Genomic DNA, 23,234 nt, shown 5'->3' on the forward strand with positions numbered 1-23,234 from the left:
TATGGCAATGTGTAACTTCATGTTTGCAATTCTGTGGCATTCTTCAGCTATTCATCTCAAAATTAGTCACAATAGCCAGAATTTTTAAAAGACACAAATCTCTAATACTGTGCTATAAGTGATCTAAGGCTCTAAGGCTTTTTTTTTTTTCCTTAAGTTAAATTCATATGTGTCTCAAGCATGGATCCACAAGGCCAAAAATGCCATCTCTTTATTATACTTTTCTCTTTTAATTGATGTGAAAACTAAGCAAGGGCAGATTTACACATTACAAAGTGACCATAAAACTTGTTAGATAATAATGTACCTTCACAGCAAGTATTTTATTTCTAAGATATTTGCATAGTATTTTAGAACAGGAGTATTGCTCTCAATTTTTTCTTGAAACTCTAATGCATTTTTTTAAAGGATTTCTCAACTGTGTGCTTGCACAAAAGATAATGATCTAGGCAGATCCTTCTGTTTCAAACTGTTGTGCTGGCTGATTTTTTTTTTTTAGTTGTCTGGGATTTGCTATGGTTTTTGAAACTGCTTCTGGAGTTTTTCTGAGTTTGTACATTGGATGGGGCAGTGGTTCTGAAACCTCATTTTTTCCAGATGAAGGGCACTGAAGCCTGGGAACATAAGCAGCAGTAGGAGCTGCTAGTTTGTTATGATGTGCTCAATGTCAAATACCTTGACCAAAGTCTTCAAAGACATCATAGCAAATACTTTCAATTAGTTTGGATCTGACTGAATAACCGATTTCGCTAATTTCTTTTATACCTAACTCTGTCACTATTGTTTCATAAATCTTAAAGCTGACTCGCTATTTAAAAATATTTATTAACTTAAAAATTTTGAAATCCTCTTGCATATTGTAATTGAAGAATTGGAGCACAAATTGAGTTCATATTCAGGACAAAGTAATGTGCATACCCATTATTGTTCTAATCAGGCCCATTGTGTTGTAACAATCAGAGACACATAGCATCTTCTGAGTATCAGGTCTTGCTTAAGTATGAATACCTACTTTTCAAAGACTAGTTTTGAAGGTTATTTAAGAATTTCCTTTTCCCTTCATTTAAAAACAATATTTTATGTTAAAGGGAAGCTGTCCTAGTAAGAGTTTGGGGTGTTTTTGTAATTTTCCTGCTTAAATGTTATACTTCCCTGTTTCTTAATTTTTCTTACATTCTCATATATTCAGCAGGGATCTTTCCATGCCATTTTGTGTTTCTTTTAGAGCACATTCTAAGATGTCTCTGCTCAGTGACATCAGTGAAATTGGGAATAAGTTTTATTCATTCATATTCCTGCTGGCTTGGTGGCTGCTTCTGTCTGAACTATTTGGCTTCTATATCCCTACTAAAAGAAAAAGATAAAAAAAAGAAGTCCTTCAGTGATCTTCTACACATCCAGTTGCTATAAATCGGGATGTGGAAGTTCACTGAGGTCCACAGGAAAGACTCATAGACCATTTTTAATGAACACTGAGAGCTGGCTCCATAAAGTGTTCTAAAAGTTTTACAGCATCACTGCATTGATTTTTCCATTCACTGTGCAAAGTGAATAATGGTTCTAAAAATGCACCTGTTTCTTGAAGGAAAAAAAGGCAACTCAAACTGAATTATAAATGCTGCATGATATAGTTGTAACTAATATATTTGTCTGGACTTCTCTTGCTAAAACAGATTATTGATCCAGTGTTTTCATTCTGAGAGCTAAAAATCAAGTAGCTTTCCCATTTTTCTATCTCCTTCCCATTGTAATAGTTCTAGTGCTGGCTAATAATTTTCTGTTGTTCAGCATAGCACTTTCGATGTTGACAAGCATGACCATCGAGTTCAATCATAAAATTCAAGACCTAGAAAGCACAGATGCATATGGACAGGCAGAAGTGGACTGCTACTTCCACATGAAAACTCCACTTTCACATGCATTTATGCCTTAATTAGCTTCATTGAATCACTGCCAGAATCTGCTACTTTTTGCCCAGAGGTTTGTGTTTCACTGTTTAGTGGTAAAGAGCTCACCTTTTTCTCAGGAACAAGAAACTTGCTTTCTCAGCATGTCCAAATCCTACTGGTTGAAAGAGGGGGGTTTGAACTGGAGTCATCTCTTTCATAATGCATAGTGCTCACTAAAGCCCCAGTGTTTATCTGGGCAAATCCCTTTATGTCTAGGCCATGTAGTTCTAGAAAATAAGCTTGCTCAGAGCAGTCAGTTGTCCATTTAAAATATAAAATTCTTTAAAAGGGAAAGCAAATTCTAATTTGTGGTCTGTAAAACTATTAAAAGTACGAATTGCAGCATTTCTCTTGTAAAACACTTCAAGTAACTTCAGTTTTGGTTAAGTAATTACATAAGAAGGAGTGTTTGTTGGGTTTTTTTTAATGGAAGTAGCTTGATGAATATAAGCGCAGGAGTAGGAGCCAGGCTCCTCTAATTTTCTAATAAGTTTTTCCGCTGGATCCTCTGTGGCCATTGGCAAGTAGCTAGAACTGTGTTGTTGAAATAGCATTAACATCTGCCTACCTCACAGGGATGTTGTGAGGATAAGTCTATGCCTATAAAATCCTTTGAGGATCTGAGATGCTATGTAAATATTATATACTTTAGTTTGTGAGGTGTAAGATTTACTGTAATGAGAACAGATTTTCATAATGATAAAGCCCAGGAGAGGCAGCAGTGGTGCAGTATTCCCCAGGACTGATCTACTGCAGTACAGGAATGCTTGATGTAAATTGTCATTATTTCTATTACAGCTGATTGAAATAGTGGCTTCTTCTTCAGTAAGGTGAGATTCCCCACCAGTGTGCCTCAGTTCTGGTCTACACAGGGAGAGGACAGTTGTTGATTTATTCAGGCTTTGGTGCCTCTACTTGTGACAAGCGCTGCTTGTGGCAGGGTTTTTTGTTTGGTTTGGTCTTGGTTTTTTTATACTTTTCTGCAAGGAACAAACACCATTCATTTCTACCATGTCTGTTCCAGTCTCTCAGTATAACCAAAGCCTAATGATAACAACTAAATTTAAGGAACCATCTCTGTCCCCCCCCCTCCTCCCACCCCGTAAATTTGCATTTAATATGAGTAGATTGTGCCCTTTTTACAGCAAATTAGATTAATGCTTTCTGGCACTGATCATGAAGCAAATCATGAAGTGTGTTTTACTCTAGGGCCTTAAGCTCTCAGCTCTCTTATAAAACACTTTTTTCAATATGAGATTTCTTGGGGCCCTAGCAACTGAGATGTCCCTGGCTTTCCCTTTTCCTCAGTGGATTGAAATTGATTCTGTTTTTTCATTCCTTCCCTTTCCCTATCCTGCTTTTCCTGTCCTTTTGAGCCATTCTGAAATGGATTCGGATGACCACTCCAACCTCAATAGAAAGATACTACCCATATGATTTTCCAATCTGTTACAGCTTGATACTTGAAATTGATAAAAACCTTTCTAGTAGCATTGCCCAGCATGTTTCAATCTCCCATTGAACCATTCTAGAATTTGTAATTATGAAAAAAAAATATTATCCTCTTTTATTTGTTCCCTTTGTGCAAAATAAGGAACCTCCATGCAGTGAACATGCAGTTTTAAGGCAATAAATGCTAGTACTGCTGTTGGTCAAGTGTGTAAATATTTTGAATGTATCATTCAGTACTGTGTTGAGTTTATATATTAAAAACACAGGGATTGAAGTGCTAGTTGATTTCAAGTATTGTTTTACCTGTACAGTTGAAGATATGAAGTTGCATAGAAGTATTTCACAATTTATTGCAATAAGACTTGGGAAATGGCTGTGTAATCAAGCCTTATCACAACTGATTTTTCAATTTTGAAATGATCACTTTGTGTATTTTTAAGATCCATAAGCAGGAGAAGGATCAAATTGTTTTCCACTAAAGACTTTTATTATTTTGTTTTGGCCATGTGTGATTTGTGTGTATTCTTGTTTAATATTTTTCTAAAATCTCATCTGTGTTGAATCCCTGAAATAGAAGTTGTTATAACTCCTTATGGTAGAAACAAAAATAGGAACATTATGAAACCTTGGGCTACACATTTTGCTCTTTGACTACAGTGAATGCACAGTAATTAGGTTAAAAGTTGATGGGGTAACTTTAATCTGCATTGGCACTTAAGGCATGAGTTTGTCCATCAACAGAAATGTGTGATTAGGGGTGCAACAGGAGTATCTCACACTGGACTGCAATTACCAGAAATGGCCATGAATAAATATATAATCAAATTAATCTTCCCCCATCTTCCAAAAAAAAATTTCAACAGTGACCTTTCAGGTCGCTATTATTGGTGGTATTTGTCTACCCAGAAGAAATTATTTCTGGGTCTTTAATTTTGTGTGTGTATTTCATCTAAACTGTTTCTGATGATATCTGGCACGGAAATGTTTTCCATGTAAAGGACATCAACAGTATGTTACTTCATGGATATCAGAAAAGTTCAGTTACAGGCAGCAGTTCCTAATGTGCTATATAAACTACAGTTATTTTCTATTGCTCCCTTCTTACTTCCATGCACCCACATCTTTAAAAAAAAAAAAAAGCTTCACAAATCCTGAAAGTAAAACTATGCGACAGGTATGGTGGTGACAGCTTGCTATATATCTTGGCTGTATGTAGCACTAGAATTTTACTGGTTTCAGAAGTAAAATTACTGCAGTTATATATTTATATTGGCATGGTTTAGTTTAGTGAACATTTTGGTGAAGGATGGAAACATTTAAGGTAATTTTGAGGAAATTCCTTAAAGCAGCTGGTAAGACTAACAGCAGCATAACTAAGCAGCCTTTCATGTAGAAAATGGAACTATTCTGATTTACCTTAAATACAAGGTCTGGAATAAACTTGAATGATTTGGGTACAAAGCCTTCATTCAGACTTGTCTGTCTAAGTGTACAAAACTCCATCAATTTTGCCTTTATGAAGCTTAAATTTGCTTCAGTTGTGAGTGGTGGAGTTGTGGTGGGTTTTTTCCTTCAGTGATTTGCCATGTCTTACAAGCAGAAATGTAGGAAAGCTCAACCCTCCAAGTGGAATTTGTCTGGCCCGTCAGCTGGAGGAGGTCGTACGTGAACTGGAAGAGGGAGGGAGGAGGAGAAGAAATTAAAAACTTTGCAACGTTATCTGGAGAAAGAAAAACAAATCAAGCTACTCTACAAGAAGAAAAAGAAATTGATAATACAAGTGTTATCCCGTAACTTTGTAACCCATAACATCTTGATAGGATTAATAAAAGCCTGCCGTTCCATCAACACGGTTGGGGAAAAGAGAAAGTGCTATTTTGGAATTTTGTGAAATGAAATGCAGTATTATCAGTGTAAGTTTTGTTAATTAAATAATACATGCTTCTTTATTTTGGAAGACGTTCCAGACAAATCTGCATCTCCAAAGAGAACGCTGAAGTTACCGACTGTGACTGATACGTAATTCATTACTAGTTTTTCTCTTTTCTGTATTTGAATCTTATGGAACAGCTGTTTTCACCTTAACATCTATTAGATGGTATCACATTTGATTTTTCTGACATGCTGGTGCCTTTGCAAGTGAGAGTAGAGCGAAGCTGTGAGTGTCATGTACTTCCCTTTTTCTTTCCTTCTGTGTCTGGCCTACTGTTCATGGTTGTAAAGACATGTATGTTTGATTTGCTTTAACTTATTGTTTTGGATGCTGCAGTTTAGATTTGTGGCATATTCAAACTGCTTCCAGTTGCTGTGTTTGGCATTTACTGAATGAAAGTCATCGCTAGACTCCAACACAAGTATTGATGTGAAAGCCTCACTCATAACTCGGTTTAACAAGTTGTCAGCACATTTGCTTTAATTTTGGAACTGCACCGGTACTGGTAATGGTCTTTTGTTCATTCAAATGATTGTTGTAACTCAGAAAAAAAAAAACAAACCCGAGGCCCAAACCCCACCACCACACTGTGGAGTCTTTAGGAAGATCACTGATGTCCTCACACAAGGTCAACACTACTTTGGGGAAGGCTTATATTCTTCTGCCACTTTTAGGAAAGACTGTTCTTCTGAAGTACTTTTTGCCTGCTTTTAGGCTGTTATGCACTTTCACGATTTCTTAACAAACTACTGTTAAAATGTACTGTACCATGGATTTTGATAAGCGCACATGTATTTAAACAATTCGCTCAGCCTCAGGAAAGCTGGAAAAATTGGATACCTGTTTTGTATCTTGATTAAAATGTTTGCATTTGTAAATGCATCCCTTTAGATGGCCAGATAATATCTAGATCCTGTGAGTGTAACTATTTAAGATACCAGTATAGTCTGTAAAATGAGGACTGTAATTTTGCTTTAGGGACAGAGAAAAGGGTGTCCTCTTATTTTTCTTAGATATATATATAGTCTGAATTGAAGTTTCAAAAGCAAAAAGCAGTAATAAACCCCATTTAGTGTTCAGGAAAAAAAATGTTTTCTTTCTCAACACTATCTGATTTCTATTTTCTTTCTTCTCCTTAAAAAGCGTGTATGAAATAAGTGCAGAGGTATGTGCAGGAAAAACTGTAAAATCTGCTGCTGTACATGTTTGCTACTTGACTGCATTTTCTGTTCCACTTTAATTTTACTGGTTTTGCTAAATATATTTTATATATTTTCCTTCCTGCTTCTTGTGATGGCAGAGTGATTACATGTTTTGGGGGAAAAATCAAAAACGACCATAAGAAGGCTTTGGGGCCAGAAAATTCCATAAAGGTTGTATGTTACTGTATATCTCAGGACATTTTTTGAGACAACTGCATAAATCAGGAGCAATGGTAAAATCGATGGGGATACAAAAATGTACAAAGGTATAGATGCTGGTAATTCTGTTTCAGGGTTGTTGGTTTGGGGGTTCTTTTAAACATTTCTAAAATCCATTTAAAATGTCAGTACTAGATGCGAAAGAGTGACTTAAGTAGAGCATTTTTCAATCTGAAGATTTAGCCCTCTTTGTGACCCCTGAATTACTTCCAAGGGATCCACAAAGCCAGGCAAAATAGAAGTCACAGGGATCATGTATCACTGTCATGTTTCTAAGACTTGCATCCCCATAGAGAAAGAGTTGCGAGTCCGTAAACTGTTTGAGGATGGAAACTCACTACTGTGCTTGAATTCATGTAGTGACTGCAAGCTTTTAAGAGGCTGACTAACAGTCTGTCCTCCCGTGTGCCCCAAGGTCTCAGGAAGCTGTGATGCACCTGGCCTGCACAGCTACCCCATGGGGCTCCAATGCACCTTTCATTCTGCATTTGTAGGAGAACAGCTCAGTGTTGAAGGACAAAGCACAGCAAGCTTCGCTTACAAAGGTGAGCTGTTGCAGGTTGTTCTGCAAGTAGAATATTTCCACTTCTGTTATTTTCCATCATCCATGTTCTGTTGACATTAACTAGAAGTAGTCCTTTTATGGTTGTAAAGCATTGCCTGCTTGGCTGCCTTCCAAATCAACGTGCAATTGGCTTGCCAGCCCTAAAACTGTTGAGATTTTTTGGGGGGGGGAAAGCTAATAATTATTTTAGGCTTAATGGGAGCAGAAGAGGTTCTACAATTAGAATTTAATCATCTATTTTCATATTAATTAAAACTAATTATACTTTTTCATATGGCTATGGCTAGCGCCTATAGCAAGAGGAAGAAACGTATAGAATTTCATTACTTGAGAAAAACTAAATAAACATCAAAACACAAAAGCCTTGTAAGTAACAAGTTGCTCTTGCTGTGTTTTTAAAAACTTTCTGATACAGCAAATTTATTAGTGAAGAGGCAGTGGTGTATGTCATCAGGTTCATCTTAAGGACACTGGTGTCACTGCTGTGTGACATGACTTTGTCAGTGAAAGGATAGGGGCGATAGCTTAACTAGAAACATTTTCCTGCAAAAAAAGATTAGGAAAAATAAAACCCAGTTACTAATAAGAAGGTTATTGCAGGGTGCACTTAACAGGTGCTCCCATGTTTGTGGTTGGTTTGTCTTCACATCCCAAAGAAAATGCGTTGCAAGAGAACCTCTTTTGTTTCCTACAGGGTCACTCGAGCTCCTTCCAAGCTTTCCTTCTAGAACTGCCTTGTAACAGGATTCAAGCAAGGTCTTGAGATGTCTGTTTGCTGCCAAGTAGTGTCTGGTATCAAAACTTAAATAGTGTTGCCCCGCCTACCCCTCAAGCCCCCCTCAGCCATGTGCCCTTACATGATCTCTGTAACTCTTCGGGTGAGGAGGAATCACTTGTCAGGGTAGACTGTTGCTCTGTGAAATCTGGACTGAGAGTATGTGCCGTCCCAGTTTCCTTTATCTTTTCATTTTCAGTCCTGTACAAAACACTTTTCACATAAAATGTGCTACAAATACACATGAAACAGGAAATACTTTTAAGTGTCATTTCTCTGTAGTATCTAAACTGCATTTCTTGCTGCACTCAATAATACTGTGCAGGTGTCAGACAACAAGAACAATGGAGAGAGACTTTTTACAAGGTTATGCACTGACAGGACAAAGGGGGAATGGCTTCAAACTGGGAGAGGGTAACTTTAGATTAGATATTCTGAAGAAATTCTTTACTGTGAAGGTGGTGAGGCACGGGAACAGGTTGTCCAGAGAAGCTGTGGATGCCCTATCTCTTGAAGTGTTCAAGGCTGTGCTGGATGGAGCTCTGAGAAATCTGGTCTAGTGAAGTGTCCCTGTCGATAGCAGAGGGGGTTGAACTAGATGCTTTTTAAAGTCTCTTCCAACCCAAGCCATTCTAAGATTCTATGAAATTAAACAAGGAAAGTATTTTAAAACTTGCTATTCTTTGCAAGTATCTAAGAATCAGCTCGACTTCTGTTAGTATGCAAGAAGGCGAAGTCGCTCCAACCTGCCGATGCTTAACGGAAATGGAAAGCCTGGGCAGGAGAGCCAGATGTAGAAAACCATTCTGAGGCACTGGGTTGCGGTGTAAGTCCGAAGCTCGTGGCTTTTTGAACACTTGTCACTCTCTCTCGAGATAACCTGTCATCTCCCACTCTGACATGACAGGCGCCGTTCACTGTCTCACAGCCCAGCTCAGACTTCAGTATCTGTCGAAGTCCCTCCACAGATGCGGAATTCCTCAGCCGCCGGAGCCCGTCCAGCGCCGGCGGCAGCACGCAGCTCGTACTTCAGCTGAGAGGGAGCCGCTCCGCCGACCGCTGTGCAGCGGGACAGGCGAGGGCACAGCGACACGAGCAACCCCCACGGCAGAGTGCGTGTGCCGCCGGGAGCGGTGCGCGGGTCACGGAGAGGGATCCCGGTCGGATCGGGAATCCCCGCCCACTCCCGCCCCCTCCCGCCGCAGCGCCCAGCAGGGGGCGCGCGCGCCCCACGCGCGGCGTTCGGGGCGGGGCCGGCCAGGCGATCTCCGCGCGCGCGGAGGGATCCGCGGGTGGTGAGTGGGAGAGGAGGCGGGCGCGGGGCGGGGGTGGTGCGGCCCTCAGTCCCCCTGTCCGTCCGCTCGTGCTCGCCGTGAGGGCGGGCGGGCTCCCCGCTCCAGGGGCGCGGAGGCCGGAGCCGGGACATCGCGGAGCTTCCTGCCCGCCGGCCCCTTCCGCTCCCTGGGTTCGGTGTCGGCCGAGGCGCGGGCGGGCGGGCCGGCGTCACCCTGTAGCCCCCAGGGGTTTATTGTGGCTGCAGGGCGCCCTCAGAGGGATACACACTGGAGGGGACGGGAGAAATGGGCCTTCTCCAGAAGCCGCCTGTGCCCCGTCTTTCGTTCACGTGTCGGAGGGTCCTGGCGGTGCTGAGCCCTGCCGGCGGTCCCTCCGTGCTCTCTGAGAAGAGTGGGAATAGGCTAGGTCTCCACATATTTAGTAATTCTCTGAGTCAGTTTCTCTTCTGCGAACTGTTCTTGTGTTACTTCGATGCGCTATAAAATTCAGTCACCCAGGGATTCCGTGGCTCAGCAACACCTTGTGTCATGAACCAGCTCCTTTTGATAGTGTTTTTCTTATTGTTGTTTTGGGGTTTTTTTTATTTGTTTGGTTTTGTTGTTGTTTTTTTTTTTTGTCAAGGCCGTTGCAGCCTACATTTGGCCTTTTAATTCTTGCCTTGGAAAACCGTGGTCCATCTCTGCCCATGATGTTCCTGCCACTCATGATTACAGACTCTGTCATACTCCTTCCTCATACTCATTGTCCTACAAAAGCTTTTCTAGTCTTTGGATGTCTCAATACCCTTCTTGAGCCTTTTCTAGTTTCAGTATTTTCCCTGTTTTTTGTTGAGATAAAGAGACCACAACTGCTATTCAGTTTTATTCTGTATGTGTTGGTAACTTGGAGCTCTTGACAGCTCCTTTTAAATTTCTTTGTAAATTCTACTTAATCGTGTTATCAGACACAATTCCCACACAGTCAGGAGATGTGGGATTATGATACATGATTCTCAAAAAACACAAAATCACTGTTTGGTGGCAGCCAAGAAAAACACATCAAATGGTAGAATTTTTTGGGAAAAGAAATAGAATGTAACAGAAAACATCATGAAACAACAGCATAAACGTGATCACTCGTATCTTAGACATTGTGTAGAGTTCTAGTCTGCTCAAAAAAAGGGTATATTAGAAGGATTCAACAAGGAAGAGTGAATGCATCGAAAGACTTTTGTCAACCCATCAGAGAGGGTTACCACCCTTCAGGCTAGAAAAGAGCCAGTTTGCTGAGTGAGGGAAAGGGGATGTCTTAGAGGTGTCTGTGAAATGACACGTGGAGAGAGTGTAGGGCTCAACCACTTGCTTTCTGTTCTGACACACCAGGTGTCTGCACCATGTGAAGTGAGTGCATGCTGTCACAGCAAGAAGAGATAGTTATTCATAAAATGATTGATAAAATGAAGCTTCTTACTAGATGACATTGTAGATGAAAAACTTTTATGGGAATTTGAGGGATACTGGACAAGTGTTTCTGAGAACAGCATTCATGGAATGAACCACTTCAGATGCAAAAACAGCTTCCTTAGTAGAAAATGGTTAAAGTCTGTGAGAGTATAGAGTGGGGAGGTATCACACGTATTTGCCTTACCTCAGTCCTTTTGAGGCAATGGTTTTGGCTGTCTTCAGGATGGAATGACCAGTATCAATCCTTGAGGACACAAGAATGACTGGTATCAACGCTTGACCTGAACTAGTACAGCTTTCTTCTTGAACCATTTGCCATGGACATGAACAAAAAGTTATTCAAACTTAATCCTGAAATGGAGCTGTCTCAGATCTGTGGCAGGTTGTCTGCGGACACAGCATTTGGATTCCTGTACATGATAACAAGCTCAAGCTTGAGCAGAGTGCAGTATCTTCTGGCTTTTGAAGTATCAAGGCATGTGTCTGGCCTTTAGTAACCATTCCAGTCCCTCAGATCAGGGCTTGTTTACCTCCAGGCAGGTGGTTGGAGCCCCTTCCAGGTGATTTTCATTATGGTTGCGCACCATTGCCCAGCCTTTCTTGGTGTGTGCTACAGACACCATAGATGATGAGCTGCTTGTCTCAAAGACTGACTTGGGCAGGTTGGAAGAAATACAAACAGCTATATTTAACTCCATTTCATGCTCTCTGTCTTTAGATCCAAGTTACTCTAGAATAAGATCTTTTCTGAAGTTGCACATGTGCTTTTTATATTGTCGGTAAAAGATCTAAGGTGCATACACTCTCTTCTTCCTCCCCCTTCCCAGCTATGAACAGTGTGGCTTTCCAGTTGTATTTCTATTCCACAGCCTTTCAGCAGTCTCTCCTTTCCCCTTCAGCTAAGGAACATTTTACTACAATGAGATGACATCTTTAGGATGCCACAAAAGAATGAGCAGTGAAAAGTGGCTTGTACACCCAGCAAATGGTATTTCCAAGTTGTGTGGGCATTCAGGGAGCCCTGACTTACAGGTATGGGTTTAGGCTGACGCAGCCTCTTCGGCAGAGAGACATTGGAGTCACCTTTGGTGCAGTCTCTTGGTAAAAGTTCTGAAGCAGCAATTGGATACTTTACCAGGAGAGTATTTTTTGAGGTGACTTTGTAAATGTAGATCCCACCTCCTGCCTGCTTTTACCTGTATGAGAGGAACTTCCTCTTGAGTAGTGCTGTGGATCTAGAAGGATCTAACCTCTGGAGCAAGCTGCGTGTTCTGTCTTTGTGGGGTGAGCAGTGGTGCAAGGGCATGTAGGGCACTTATCTCAGCTGACCTATGACTGCAGGTTTCCAGACACCTCTGGACAGGGGCACAGTTCCATTTGGGCGTAAGGGCTGTGCTCTGTCTCTGAGAATACTGTTTTTCAGGTGATCATAATTACAGGTGGAACAAATGTACTGGGGACCAAAGACTGTTAATTTTTCCTATAGCATTGATACTTATGTTCCTTCTAACCTAGGGTATTTTTTTCCTTCGTTTTAGAATTTGGCTGTATAAGATTAGAGTTCTCATACATGACATCTGGAAACTGTCACTAAATAGGTACAGGATTCTTGTGTAGACAAGGCCTTGGAGTCTCCTGTGCTAATTTATTTTTTGTTTTCTTTGAAGAGCTTTCACTCTGTAGTGATGACATTTGCCTGAACAGTTCATGAACTAATAAGAGGGATTGAACTGTGCAGAAGGGAAGGGACTAAGGAGTCTGCAGGTACCTCCACCCCCTTCCTCCTGCCTGCTGCACTGTAGGCCACGTGGTGCAGTTGTAGTCACCTCACTTTTACTGGTTTATGGGTAGATCTGGCCCTTTAGAGACCAGTAGCATCTAAATTTGCCATTTTACTGTATGAACACAGTCCTGCCTGAAATAGTTCCTGTTCTGCTGAATCTGTGCAAGCTTACCCCCCCTTTTTCCTCCTTTCCTTTAGGCTAACTTTTACTTCACCATGAGTCTTGTTTTCCTAAACTTCATGCAGTGTTCTTGAGCTATTCTTGGAGATCTGATTTTTTTATCATTTTGCTTTTTTTATTGTGTGCAAATGCAACATGTAAACTAAGAATTAATAGTAAAGAAGATCTGTCACTTTGCTACTTTTAAACTTTGCATTCCTATTAACACAAGGGTTTAGTGTAGGTAGAATGGCTGGATCAGCACTGTATGTGTTATGAATGCTCTGAATCCCAGGGCATTCCTAAAACGCAGCCCTGAACCCTTGTGTGGCTCATGTAGGGACTCTACATGAGGACAGAGAAAGGGCTGCTGGTGAGGGACCCAGGGCCTGGGGCAAGCACAGATGGGTCAACTGGAGCCTCAGGGGCCTTGGGAATTAAGAGTGTAAAGGTTCTCTAAGAGCCAGAGGCACTGTGGGTTTCTGTGCTTCTTCCCATCCTCCCCCAAATGTTTCAGGGTTGCTTCTGGACTTGAGAGCAGTGAACTGGAAGGGGTATAGAGGGGCTTTCAAACAGCAGAACTGTCTCCCTTAAAGGATTTACAAGTCTTTTTCACATAAACTCACTTTAATAGTTTTTTGATGTAGTTCTTAAGGACAAGAATTTGTTCATGCTAATGACCTAAGTCAGAATATGTGCATTCAGAAAAATATATTGAATTTTGGGAGTATTCGTAATAGATGTACAATATATTTCTACCATATGTTCTGAGTTACCTCTCCTTGCAACCTCACAGTTAATTACTGCTTAGTTCCTAAGGCTTTAATTTACAAACCAAAAGGAAGGCTATTAAAAAGTAAACTGAAAAATTATTAATAGATAAAAGATGTCTATGGGAGTATGCCTTTTTATCTACTGAAACAGTGGGAAACTCTTCTTCAGCAATTTTGTCTGTGAGGGTTTCATTTCATGGGCATGGATTTAGTCCTTGCAAATGCCTGTATGGGCTCACTGAAGAGAAAATAAAGATTCCAGCTTTTGACTTAAGAGCTGCAACTTTGCATCTGTTTCAGTTTCTTCATGTCAAAGCATAGATGTGTCCTTGCTTAGGGGATAATAGCAAACCAGATTACTTACATGTATCAGTCACTTAAAAAAAAAAAAGTTGTGAGTTAAGGAGTGATTTTAAATTTCTAACATGTCCTAATGAAAATTCGTTGTTGTATAGGGCCTAAAAGGGATCATAGTGTTTTGTGTTGTAAGAGCATTGTGTCTAGAAACTGTATTATCTGTCTGAACTTGCAGTCATTTTTATAAAAAATACTTCAATACATAATTTAATAATGTATTTATTTTTAAAAATGGGGGGGGAAATTATGATCTTGGTCTTACTAGGTAGCTTGACTTTGAAATTCTCCTCTTGCTTGAGGCTAACACCATAGGTGGGTTTTTAGGCTCTGAATGATCCCTTGTTTTGCAAGCCTGGCCTGAGAAGCCAGCAAGCCAGTAAGCAATATTCTGGAAAAGCCAAGTGCTTTCCTCTTATCCCATGTAGGTGCGTACGGTGTCACCGGAATGGTAAGTAACTGTGTGAGTCACCCCACAGTGGCAGGTTAAGGTATCTTTTTCCAGCAAGCAGGGAGAAGCTGTTTTAGGAAACTTCATCTTGAAAGCTCTGCAAGAGTGGAAGGAAGGGTTGACAGGGAGGAGACTGGAGTTCTCATTGCAGTCCAGGGGACAGGGAGAAGAAAAACCCTGAGTGGCTCTACTTGAAATGACTCACGTTTACGCACTGTTCAGGTGGTACGTGGTTCTCAGTGGCTTCTGCATAAAGTCAGGCGTACTCCCGTTTCCAGGTTCTGCTGAAGTCATTGCTTGTGTGCTAGTTCTGAGATTGGGTGCAGAGAAAATGGGTTTCTTCAGAGAAGAATATTTTCCGGTTTCGTCCAGTAGTTTCCACGTGTTGGGTCATTTCTGGCACTGTCGTTCCACGAGGTGGCACCGTCCCTTCTGCAGAGGACACAAACTCTGCTGCATTGCCTGGGGTCAGCAGGGCTCAGGCATTCTGCGCAGCAGAACCCATGTCAAGAGTTCTCTGGAAATGGCTGTACTTTTCCATTAGTATATACCGTGTCTCTTGATACAAGTTATGTCCGGGTTTTTACACGCAAAATGCACAAGCTTTCAGTGGAGTAGGGTTAGAAAAACATCTTTATGAGCTTCTTACCTGCCTTTTTTTTTTTTTTTAAGTTTCTGGCATTCAGAAGAATCTTTTTATGGCAAGGAAGTTAAAGCCAGGTGATGCTGACCTAGAATGCTGATTTACTTCATTTTGAGTCAAAATTGTGTAACTTTGAACATGGAGAGGAATGACCAGTAGCTATCATTATTTCTAGGAGAAAAGGGAATAATTTCTATGGGATTTTTCAAATCCACTAAAGGAGTTTTTTTCTGAAAGGTGATACATACAAAGTACATGGATTCAGGAAACCAAGAACTGTAATGACAACTTCCTTGTAAGAATAAAAGCCAAATCTGTGTTGTACAGAAAGGGAACAGTGTTGCTACTGTTCCTAAATTCTCTGTGGAGACATTATTTCCGATTGACCTCTCACTGATTTAAGACCACCTAAGTAGAAGCAATATGTTTTCTTTTATTAGGAAGTTTTTATTTTTAGCTGCATTGTTGGTGGAATTTGTTTTATCTCAGAAGATTATGCTGTTATTAAAAGCATTCACCATTGAAAAGGTTGATTTAGTGAATTTATGTTTTTCTGTTTAACGTCTAGGAAAATGGATGATGATGACGATGACATTCCTCAGCTTTCATCCCATACGTTGGCTGCCCTCCAGGAGTTCTATTTGGAACAGCAGCAGAGAGAGGGCATGAAGACCTCCCAAGGGTTTAATCAATATTCCATTGGCTCAATAGAAGAAGATTGGGTAAGAAACTATAAACCTCGGTGAATGAAGCACAGATGGAGGAGTAGCCTTTACTGAGTTTCTTTTGTGGATGGATAATGAAATTAAATTAAAAAGGGGAACACTCAAGATGTTCCTATTCATGGATGGCAACACTGTAGGGAGATTTGTTTTACTATTTAATCTGGGTATAGTTGTCTCTTCTACATGTGTGGGGGAGTACAAACTGAAAGTACATGGAGGGGGAATAAAGCTGCTGACAGAAACATCTGTCCCTTCTGGAAATTTTGACCTGAGTTTGGCATGTGAAGGTAGTGGACTCCTCTCTGAGACTGAGACAAACACAGTGTAACAAGATCAAGTGATCTTTCCTTTCACTTCATATTTCTCTCTGTGTTTTATTTCTTTGTTTTTGTGGATGGCTGTTTCACTGCTTGTTTTTATTTGTGACAGACTGACTTTTGATTTGCCTCTGGATTGTTTGGTGTTTTTTTTTTGCACTTCCTTTTCCTGATCCCTTCTGATTTAGTAGTTTATCCTTTATTTCTTTCTATACTGTCACTTTTCAAGGTCCTTTTTCTTCTTCTGCTAAAGTAACTCAATTTAAGAGCACATAAGTATTGTGCATCTGCACATGGGGTTTGAAATAGCCTTGTCAGTGGTTTGGATTACGTGGTTTTCCTGATAGTGCCATACATGCTTTGGAAACGTGGTGGTGTAAGCTACCCAGATTACAGAAGTAGAAAGACTGTCAGGAAAATAGTTACTTTTCCAGCATTACAGTTTATGAACTGGGAGGTTGCTGTGGATTTTGGGTTTCTTCAGTTATGACTCACCACACCTCACTGTACATAACACAGTCAGAAGTTTTGATGTTGCTTTTAATTGTGCATTATTTCTCAGCAACTGAGCCAGTTTTGGTACAGCGATGAAACTGCGTCGTGCCTGGCCAAGGAAGCGGTTGTGGCAGCTGGAGAAGGTGGCAGGTAGGATTTAATAATGGCATTGTAGATTTAACATGTCTTTTGTTTCTACTACAGAGAGTATGCAGTTTAATTCATTACTCATTGTACTTCACCTTTGTTCAACTGCAATATTGCAGAACTGCTTTGCTATTATTTAGTTAATAGTTTATACTGATCTTCCCATTTACCATTTTACTGAATGCTGTAGGCTGTGTCTTATTAAAAGCTTACTATGAATCTTTTTATTTTTTGAGAAATACAGAGAGCTCTAGAGCATATTAATAACTTGTAATTATTTTCTCTGGTTTTATACAATGTTTCTGTAGAACAGATGCAAAAAGTTGTTTTCTTCCTATTTCTATAAGAAGTAATTTTTAATTTTAAGTTTTCAAGTATATTTTTTTGCTTTTCTGAAACAAGATTTTCTCTGTAGTTAGGCTTAAGGTCTTTGTGCAGCATGGAGGTTGAATAGGTAATGGCTTAAAGTTATTAAAGTAATTAGTTGTTAGAATGGAGAAAGAATACCTTACATTTTGGGGACTAATGTTTAAAAATGTTTTTCCCAAAGCAGCTATGACAACTGGAGTAGGGGTTTTGTTGCTGTTGTTTGCCCTTTAAATCAATATTCTAAGTTATTGTGTCTTTTTCAGGATAGCATGTGTTAGTGCACCGAGTGTGTACCAGAAACTGAAAGAACTGGATGGTAAAGATTTTTCAGTGTGTATACTTGAGTACGACAGAAGGTTTTCTGTATATGGAGAAGAATTTATCTTCTATGATTACAACCAGCCTTTGAACTTACCTGAAAATCTCCTGCCACACAGTTTTGACATTGTAATAGCAGATCCACCCTATCTGTCTGAGGAATGTCTTCAGAAAACTGCAGAGACGATCAAATACTTGACAAAAGGAAAGATACTGCTTTGCACAGGTATAACTAATAAAAATATTAGGTCCTCATAAGGATCTTTTTCTCTCTCTTAAAAGACAAGCTTACTCATGTGAGAGAAATACTAACTCTGTAATATTAAATTATCATTAATTTAAGGGGCAGTATGTGTCCTAAGCTTTATATTTGAATACTTGAGTTCAACCTTTGTTTTAAACTGGAGGAAATGGTTTTTAATAGGACTTTTGAAAGTCAGGTTTTTTTCTTACAGCATTACGAGTTTTACTGAATTTTGGAAGAATTATAAGATGATCTTGCAAAGTTCCAGAAATACTTTTTCTCTTGTAAGAAGGCCACTCTCTGTAATTGCAATGATTGAAGTCGGGGTATGGCAAACATAGGTGCAACTTACTGTTGGTATCCTAGGCACTGAAATACAGCAGGAGGAATTAAAAACCAGTGATAAAAGCAGTGAAACTAGATAACTAGATAATTGTACCTGCAGGTCCTTCTTTATGAAAATGCACTTGCTGACTTAAGAAGTGATGTGTATCTGCCTTAGTCGTGTCATTTCCTAAACTGAATTGTTATTACAAGACATCTGAAGACATCCGGGAAACTTTTGCAAAAAGCAAAGGACGAAAGCCCTTTTTACATACAGCTTGGGGGAAGTCAACCAAGCAGGCAAAGTAAATAAAAAATTAAAACGTGGCCATAGAAAGTCTGCTTCTTGGCTTAATTGCTCATGGCAGTCACGCACAAGGGTGGTTCTGCCTAAAATGGGTAGGTGGTCCTTCAGTTTACAAAGTTTGAGAAATACTGTTCAAGAAGTGATTTCTCAGTGCATAGCTGTGGTTTATTTAAGTGGAAAAGTATATGTAATCTGTTTGCATTTCCCATGGCTCCCTACCATTTAACTTGCTACATACTTGGCATGTAGCAAGAAGACTGAGTTCGAGTTTCTTTTCTGTATAAAGGGCACTGATACCCTCTACCTATTTTTATGAAAGTTTTTGGACATTCGTTTCCTTGGAGTATCTTCCATTCTTTTAGATTTATTTTAAATTTCTCAATAGATTCAGTTGCTAAGGAAGGCTGACAATGGAGCTGCTTTAAGCCTTCCTTCCATAAAAAAAATCAGGCTGTATTATATATGCATTTGTGAGGAGCTACTAAAAAAGTCCAAACATTCTGTTACTGTTTTTCTTATTGAATACCAATTATTTTTGCTGCAGGTGCCATCATGGAGGAACAGGCAGCAAAGCATCTTGGCGTGAAGATGTGCAAGTTTATTCCAAAACACTTGCGAAATTTAGCCAATGAATTTCGATGTTATGTGAACTATGCTTCTGGACTGGACTGATTCTCATATGAAGATCTACAACTTCTTCAGTCAAGCTGCTTTCTGGTTTTTATCAGTGACTCCACAATTCTCAGTGCTGAAATATTTAGCTCTGAGTACTATTTCCTGGGCTAGCTTTAATCAACACGTGTTAGCCTCTCTCTTTTAAATGAGTAAGCATTTGCAGTTACTGTGTTTGTATTTTACCTATTAGGTAAATGTGGACCAACCAATGCAGGGGCTGGATAACAGGAACTTCTCTGTTTGAATTTAATTCTAACTGGTAACTTTTACAATTCAGAGACCTTTTTGAAGTGATTTTAGCTTATAACAACACATGGTACTTGCTTTGCAGACATCAGAATTGTCATTGCAAAAGAACTTGATACTCTTGTAGTAATGTTAGTCCCTTAAATCTTGAATCATAGCGGTTCTGATTAAATATATTGCCTGCTTTTTAATAGATTTCAATATCAAACTAAAGATGATTTACAGGTATATCAAGTTTATAGTTACAAAAACAGTTTGTTTTTTTCCAGTTGCCCAGTTTTCTTTCTCTCCTGTTCCACAGACAACAGCAGAGCAGTAGAAATTGTTGAATTTCTTAGAAATTGTTGAATCTTAAAAGGCCACTGAGGAATAATGTAATGTATTGATAAACTCCCACTGTTTCAAATGTTAGATTTTATATACAAGGTTTGGACTATATTTCAATCAAAATAGATTATACATTAGAAAAATTTTGCTTTGGGATAGTAGACATTTTTGGTAACTGGGAATTTCTAAAGTTAGTTTTGACTAACTACACTACTAATGTATTTTTGGGTGAAAGTTGGTTCGTAAATTCCAAGGCACTCGACAGTTTATAATCTATAAATACACTGTACAAAACACAAGTAATTGTCTTTATATGCCATATTGTGTAAAAGGCTACCAGAAATGCTGCATCTACAAAATGTATCACCTAAAATGAAGTATTGAGAAATTTATTTTGCAGTGGGAATAAACCTTATTAAGCTTGTGAGACGAGATCTTTTTATAAGGTAGAGATAACACTCATGTTTCTGTGCGTTCCTGCTGTTTACATGCAGATTTTCCCATCTGGTTGAGTAAACAACTGAGGAGGAATAATGTAGATAGAATATAATCCTCTCTCAGTGCTCAGAGTATCGTGCTGCCTGAGCTGGACACAACAGTGGTTCATAAATAACCATCCAAGCCACTGTAGCTCTCTTCTCCATTTTCCAAGAAATCTGTTTATTTCCTAAGGCTTTTCCCTCCTCACACTTTATACCTGTTGTTCCTGAGTTTCATTATAACAGTTTTCTTTCTCTTTCATGGCCTTGGCTTCTGTCAGACAGGCAACAGGTTTGTTAAACGAGAGAAGTGCAGCAGAGGCAGCGCTTGCAGGAGAACAGGCACCAGACTCTTCTGACAGCCTCCAATGAGCTCATGGCCAAAACCAGAAGCCATCCTTGCCACTGAGCCAGGATCCCCCCTGAAAATGCCTGTCCACAGGTGACATACAGCTGGGTTTAGTTGTTCTCCAGGAGGCTTCACCATCACTTTTATGTGGCCAGTTTAAAAAAAAAAGCAAACCAGAGTGTTAATTGCACGGTTATTGGCACAAGTCTGTACTTCACAATTGTAAACTGGTTTATTACCAAGCAGATGGAGACAATGAAATAACTCATGAAACTTTGTTTATAACTCCATGGAGGCTTCAAGGGGGACAGGTATGATTGTCAGAAGGGAGGATATTCTTCCCCTGCCATCCACCCAAATTAGAATGTGCTGTTCAAATCGAAGCTTCACCTGTATTGCTGCTTTGCTATTAATTCCTTCAGTTGTTTGCTTTATTTTGGTAAATGTGTGTTGCTGGGCTCTCTACAGCAAAATCAAAAGACAACTTTGCTAGCTTCATCAGAGACCTTTCTTAAAAAAAAAATAAAACTGCACCATTCAGTTATACCAAGAAATTCACTTCCAAGAAAATAACTGCTGCTTCTCACATGTAGGTCAGACAGCTTTGAAAAGAGGCACTGTGAAGATGCACAGTTATGAAAATGAGAGTACATATAAATCTGTGCAGATGCACTCAACAGAGCAGCCCGTTGTCCACCAAATTCCCTCTTAAAAACCTGATGAGTGCAGGCAGCTGCCCAAGCAGAGCTTGACTGGGGGCTTTTACAGACTTCATCAGTGATGGAAGGTAAGCTGTTTTTGTCCTACATGATTCCAAGGCAGAAGCTATTTCTGAGAAGGTACAAGTCACAAAAATTCATAGTGAATTTGTGCTTTGTGCCATCATGGTAACATTAAGAAATATTATGTGACAACAAAATCTCTCTTCTGTAATAGGATTATGAATAAAAACATCAGTGTCAAGTAGTGATTGATTTTCCTTACTGCTGATGTCTCGTGGATGGACTTTCTGTTGGAGCAGACTGGTGAGTGTTAGCACCATGCTGCTTTTCCAGGGGCATTTATGACTACAGAGTCCTGTGCTACAGCCTCTTATCTGCAGTAACAGGTACTGTGCAGGAGCAGGACATCTCAGTGCCCTGCTGCTGGTATGGCTGGGACACTTGGCAGAGAAAATGTGGGGGCTTGTTCACAGGCTGGTGGCCGTAGGTGAATAGAATACACTGCAGCTGCCTGCACCTCACCCCAGATGAGAAATGAAATGTTTCTGGAAATGCAGTTGCATGAAGTCCAAGGTACTGCTGCCAATAAGTTCTGCACTTCTGTTAAAAATATCACCCTCAGCTGGGTGTTGCAAAGGTAGCCTGTCTCTGCCACACAATTGCTTCCACCCCTCTGCCCGTGCCCCTCTGGACCAGAGCAACTGGGAGGTATCTCTGATGGTTGGTTCGGTCACTTTGCCTTTGTTACCTGGGAGCAGCCCCAGTGCCATGCACTGAGATGGGAAACAGGGCAGCTGGAAACAGGTTGCAGAAGCCCCTCGTCAGCCAATGTCAGAGCTGTGCTGCTGCTCTGGGTCTGCTCATGTTCTGCAGCCTCCTTAGATGGGAGTGCCACAAAACCAAGTGGTAGCTCATGCCACCAAAACACGTGGGATTGACTGGATCTCCCTTGTGCCCTAGTCCAGGTAGTTATGGCTGTTCCCTAATCCCACGGGGATTAATGGGGTTAATGCTTTGTGACCACATTACAGCCTTTTTCCTTTTTCCCCTTGTGGCTTTCGTGTTCACGTTCCTCCATGCAATTCCATGTACACTTGCAGCTGTAGATCTCTACCTATTCAGACAAACATCTTCAGGTAATGACTGGCAAGTAAACCAAACCTAGCATCTCAGGCTTTTCTCAACCTTCCTGAATGACAGGAATTGTCCAACCTATCTTAAGCGATACTACAGAGAAGAAAATAATGTCTTTACCAAGGATATTGTTCTGTGTTTTGTGGCTTCTAATATATTCCAGGGACAACCTCGTTGAAGGAAAAGATTTTCCTGGCACAACAAAAAATTTTCTCAAATCAGCTGCAGCTGCCAGATAGTTCCAGCTTTGAATTGTTTGCATTTATTGGGGCTGGAGTTGGTTCAATGAGGCATTTCATGTCTGCCTTCTGTCAACAGTTTGTGAAACCTTGAAGCAACTCCAATGAACCCTCCCTCCCCCATGCAAATTAAAGGCAAGGCTGCAGCAGCTGTAACCAGAGGGCTAGAAGCTGGAAAATGTCACACCACATTTGAAGTGAAACTGATATAAATCCATGATGTGATGACCTCGTTAAAAAAAAAAACAAAACAATTCCAAACAAATGCAAACTACATTTAATACTCAACCTTTTCAACATGAGTAATGTGGAGAGAAAGAATAGATGGAAGGGTATTTTGAAGATCAACAAATGTTTGTGTAGCTAATAGTTCGTTAAGTATTAACAAACAGTTGTTCACTAACAAACTATCCAACAGTTGCTCGTGCTAAAACATAAACACGGATTTTAAGAGACATGTAACTGGAAAGCTGGACTGGGAAGCAAATTGGCTCAGCTAAAAAGTCTGTCACAGAAGAGGGTAAAGATTAAAAAAGGAAAACAGGCTTCTGAACAAGGTAACATAAAGATGCTTGTAACCATGGGAAGCTTTCTGCACTTGTTGCAGTGTGACGAGAAGGAGGTTGCCAACATACTCATTCTATTGATCCACTGAGATTTTGCAGTTCTGTAGTACTTTCAGTCATCCAATTTCTGAAGCTCTACGTAAGCTAAAGCATCTGTTTTACTGGATTGAAGAAACTGATTATGTTCCATTTACCTAATCTTGGTTTGCAACTCCCAGGAATTCCCAGAACATGCTCTAGTTACTTGAAAACCT

At 40.1% G+C, this 23,234-nt stretch overlaps 1 protein-coding gene across 3 annotated transcripts; it reads left to right on the plus strand.

Annotated features, from left to right (window-relative positions):
- The first annotated feature begins 9,348 nt into the window (after window positions 1-9,348).
- EEF1AKMT1 (EEF1A lysine methyltransferase 1) lies at window positions 9,349-21,285 on the plus strand. Of its 3 annotated transcripts, XM_039378664.1 has the most exons (6): window positions 9,485-14,579; window positions 15,027-15,074; window positions 15,566-15,719; window positions 16,602-16,684; window positions 17,314-17,594; window positions 18,788-21,285. In XM_039378664.1, exons 1-6 carry the CDS (start codon window positions 14,551-14,553, stop codon window positions 18,913-18,915), a joined length of 723 nt encoding a protein of 240 aa, XP_039234598.1. In that variant the 5' UTR covers window positions 9,485-14,550; the 3' UTR covers window positions 18,916-21,285. The 3 variants fall into 3 exon arrangements, with proteins under 3 accessions (XP_027599187.1, XP_039234598.1, XP_027599186.1); XM_027743386.2 differs by lacking the exons at window positions 9,485-14,579; window positions 15,027-15,074 and adding an exon at window positions 9,349-9,390; XM_027743385.2 differs by lacking the exon at window positions 15,027-15,074 and having other exon boundaries at window positions 9,494-14,579.
- The last annotated feature ends 1,949 nt before the right edge of the window (window positions 21,286-23,234 follow it).

This window comes from Pipra filicauda, unplaced genomic scaffold (assembly GCF_003945595.2).
Source record: "Pipra filicauda isolate LSUMZ 115617 unplaced genomic scaffold, ASM394559v2 scaffold142_size1944046_pilon, whole genome shotgun sequence".
Lineage (NCBI taxonomy): Eukaryota > Metazoa > Chordata > Aves > Passeriformes > Pipridae > Pipra > Pipra filicauda.

What these genes read in the sequence shown, in the direction of transcription:
- EEF1AKMT1 (XM_039378664.1), top strand. Translation starts at nt 14,551, where the DNA reads ATGACTCACGTTTACGCACTGTTCAGGTG. An exon ending in GCTCAATAGAAGAAGATTGG is followed by an intron (nt 15,720 to 16,601) that starts GTAAGAAACTAT and finishes ATTATTTCTCAG; the next exon opens with CAACTGAGCCAGTTTTGGTA. An exon ending in GCAGCTGGAGAAGGTGGCAG is followed by an intron (nt 16,685 to 17,313) that starts GTAGGATTTAAT and finishes TGTCTTTTTCAG; the next exon opens with GATAGCATGTGTTAGTGCAC.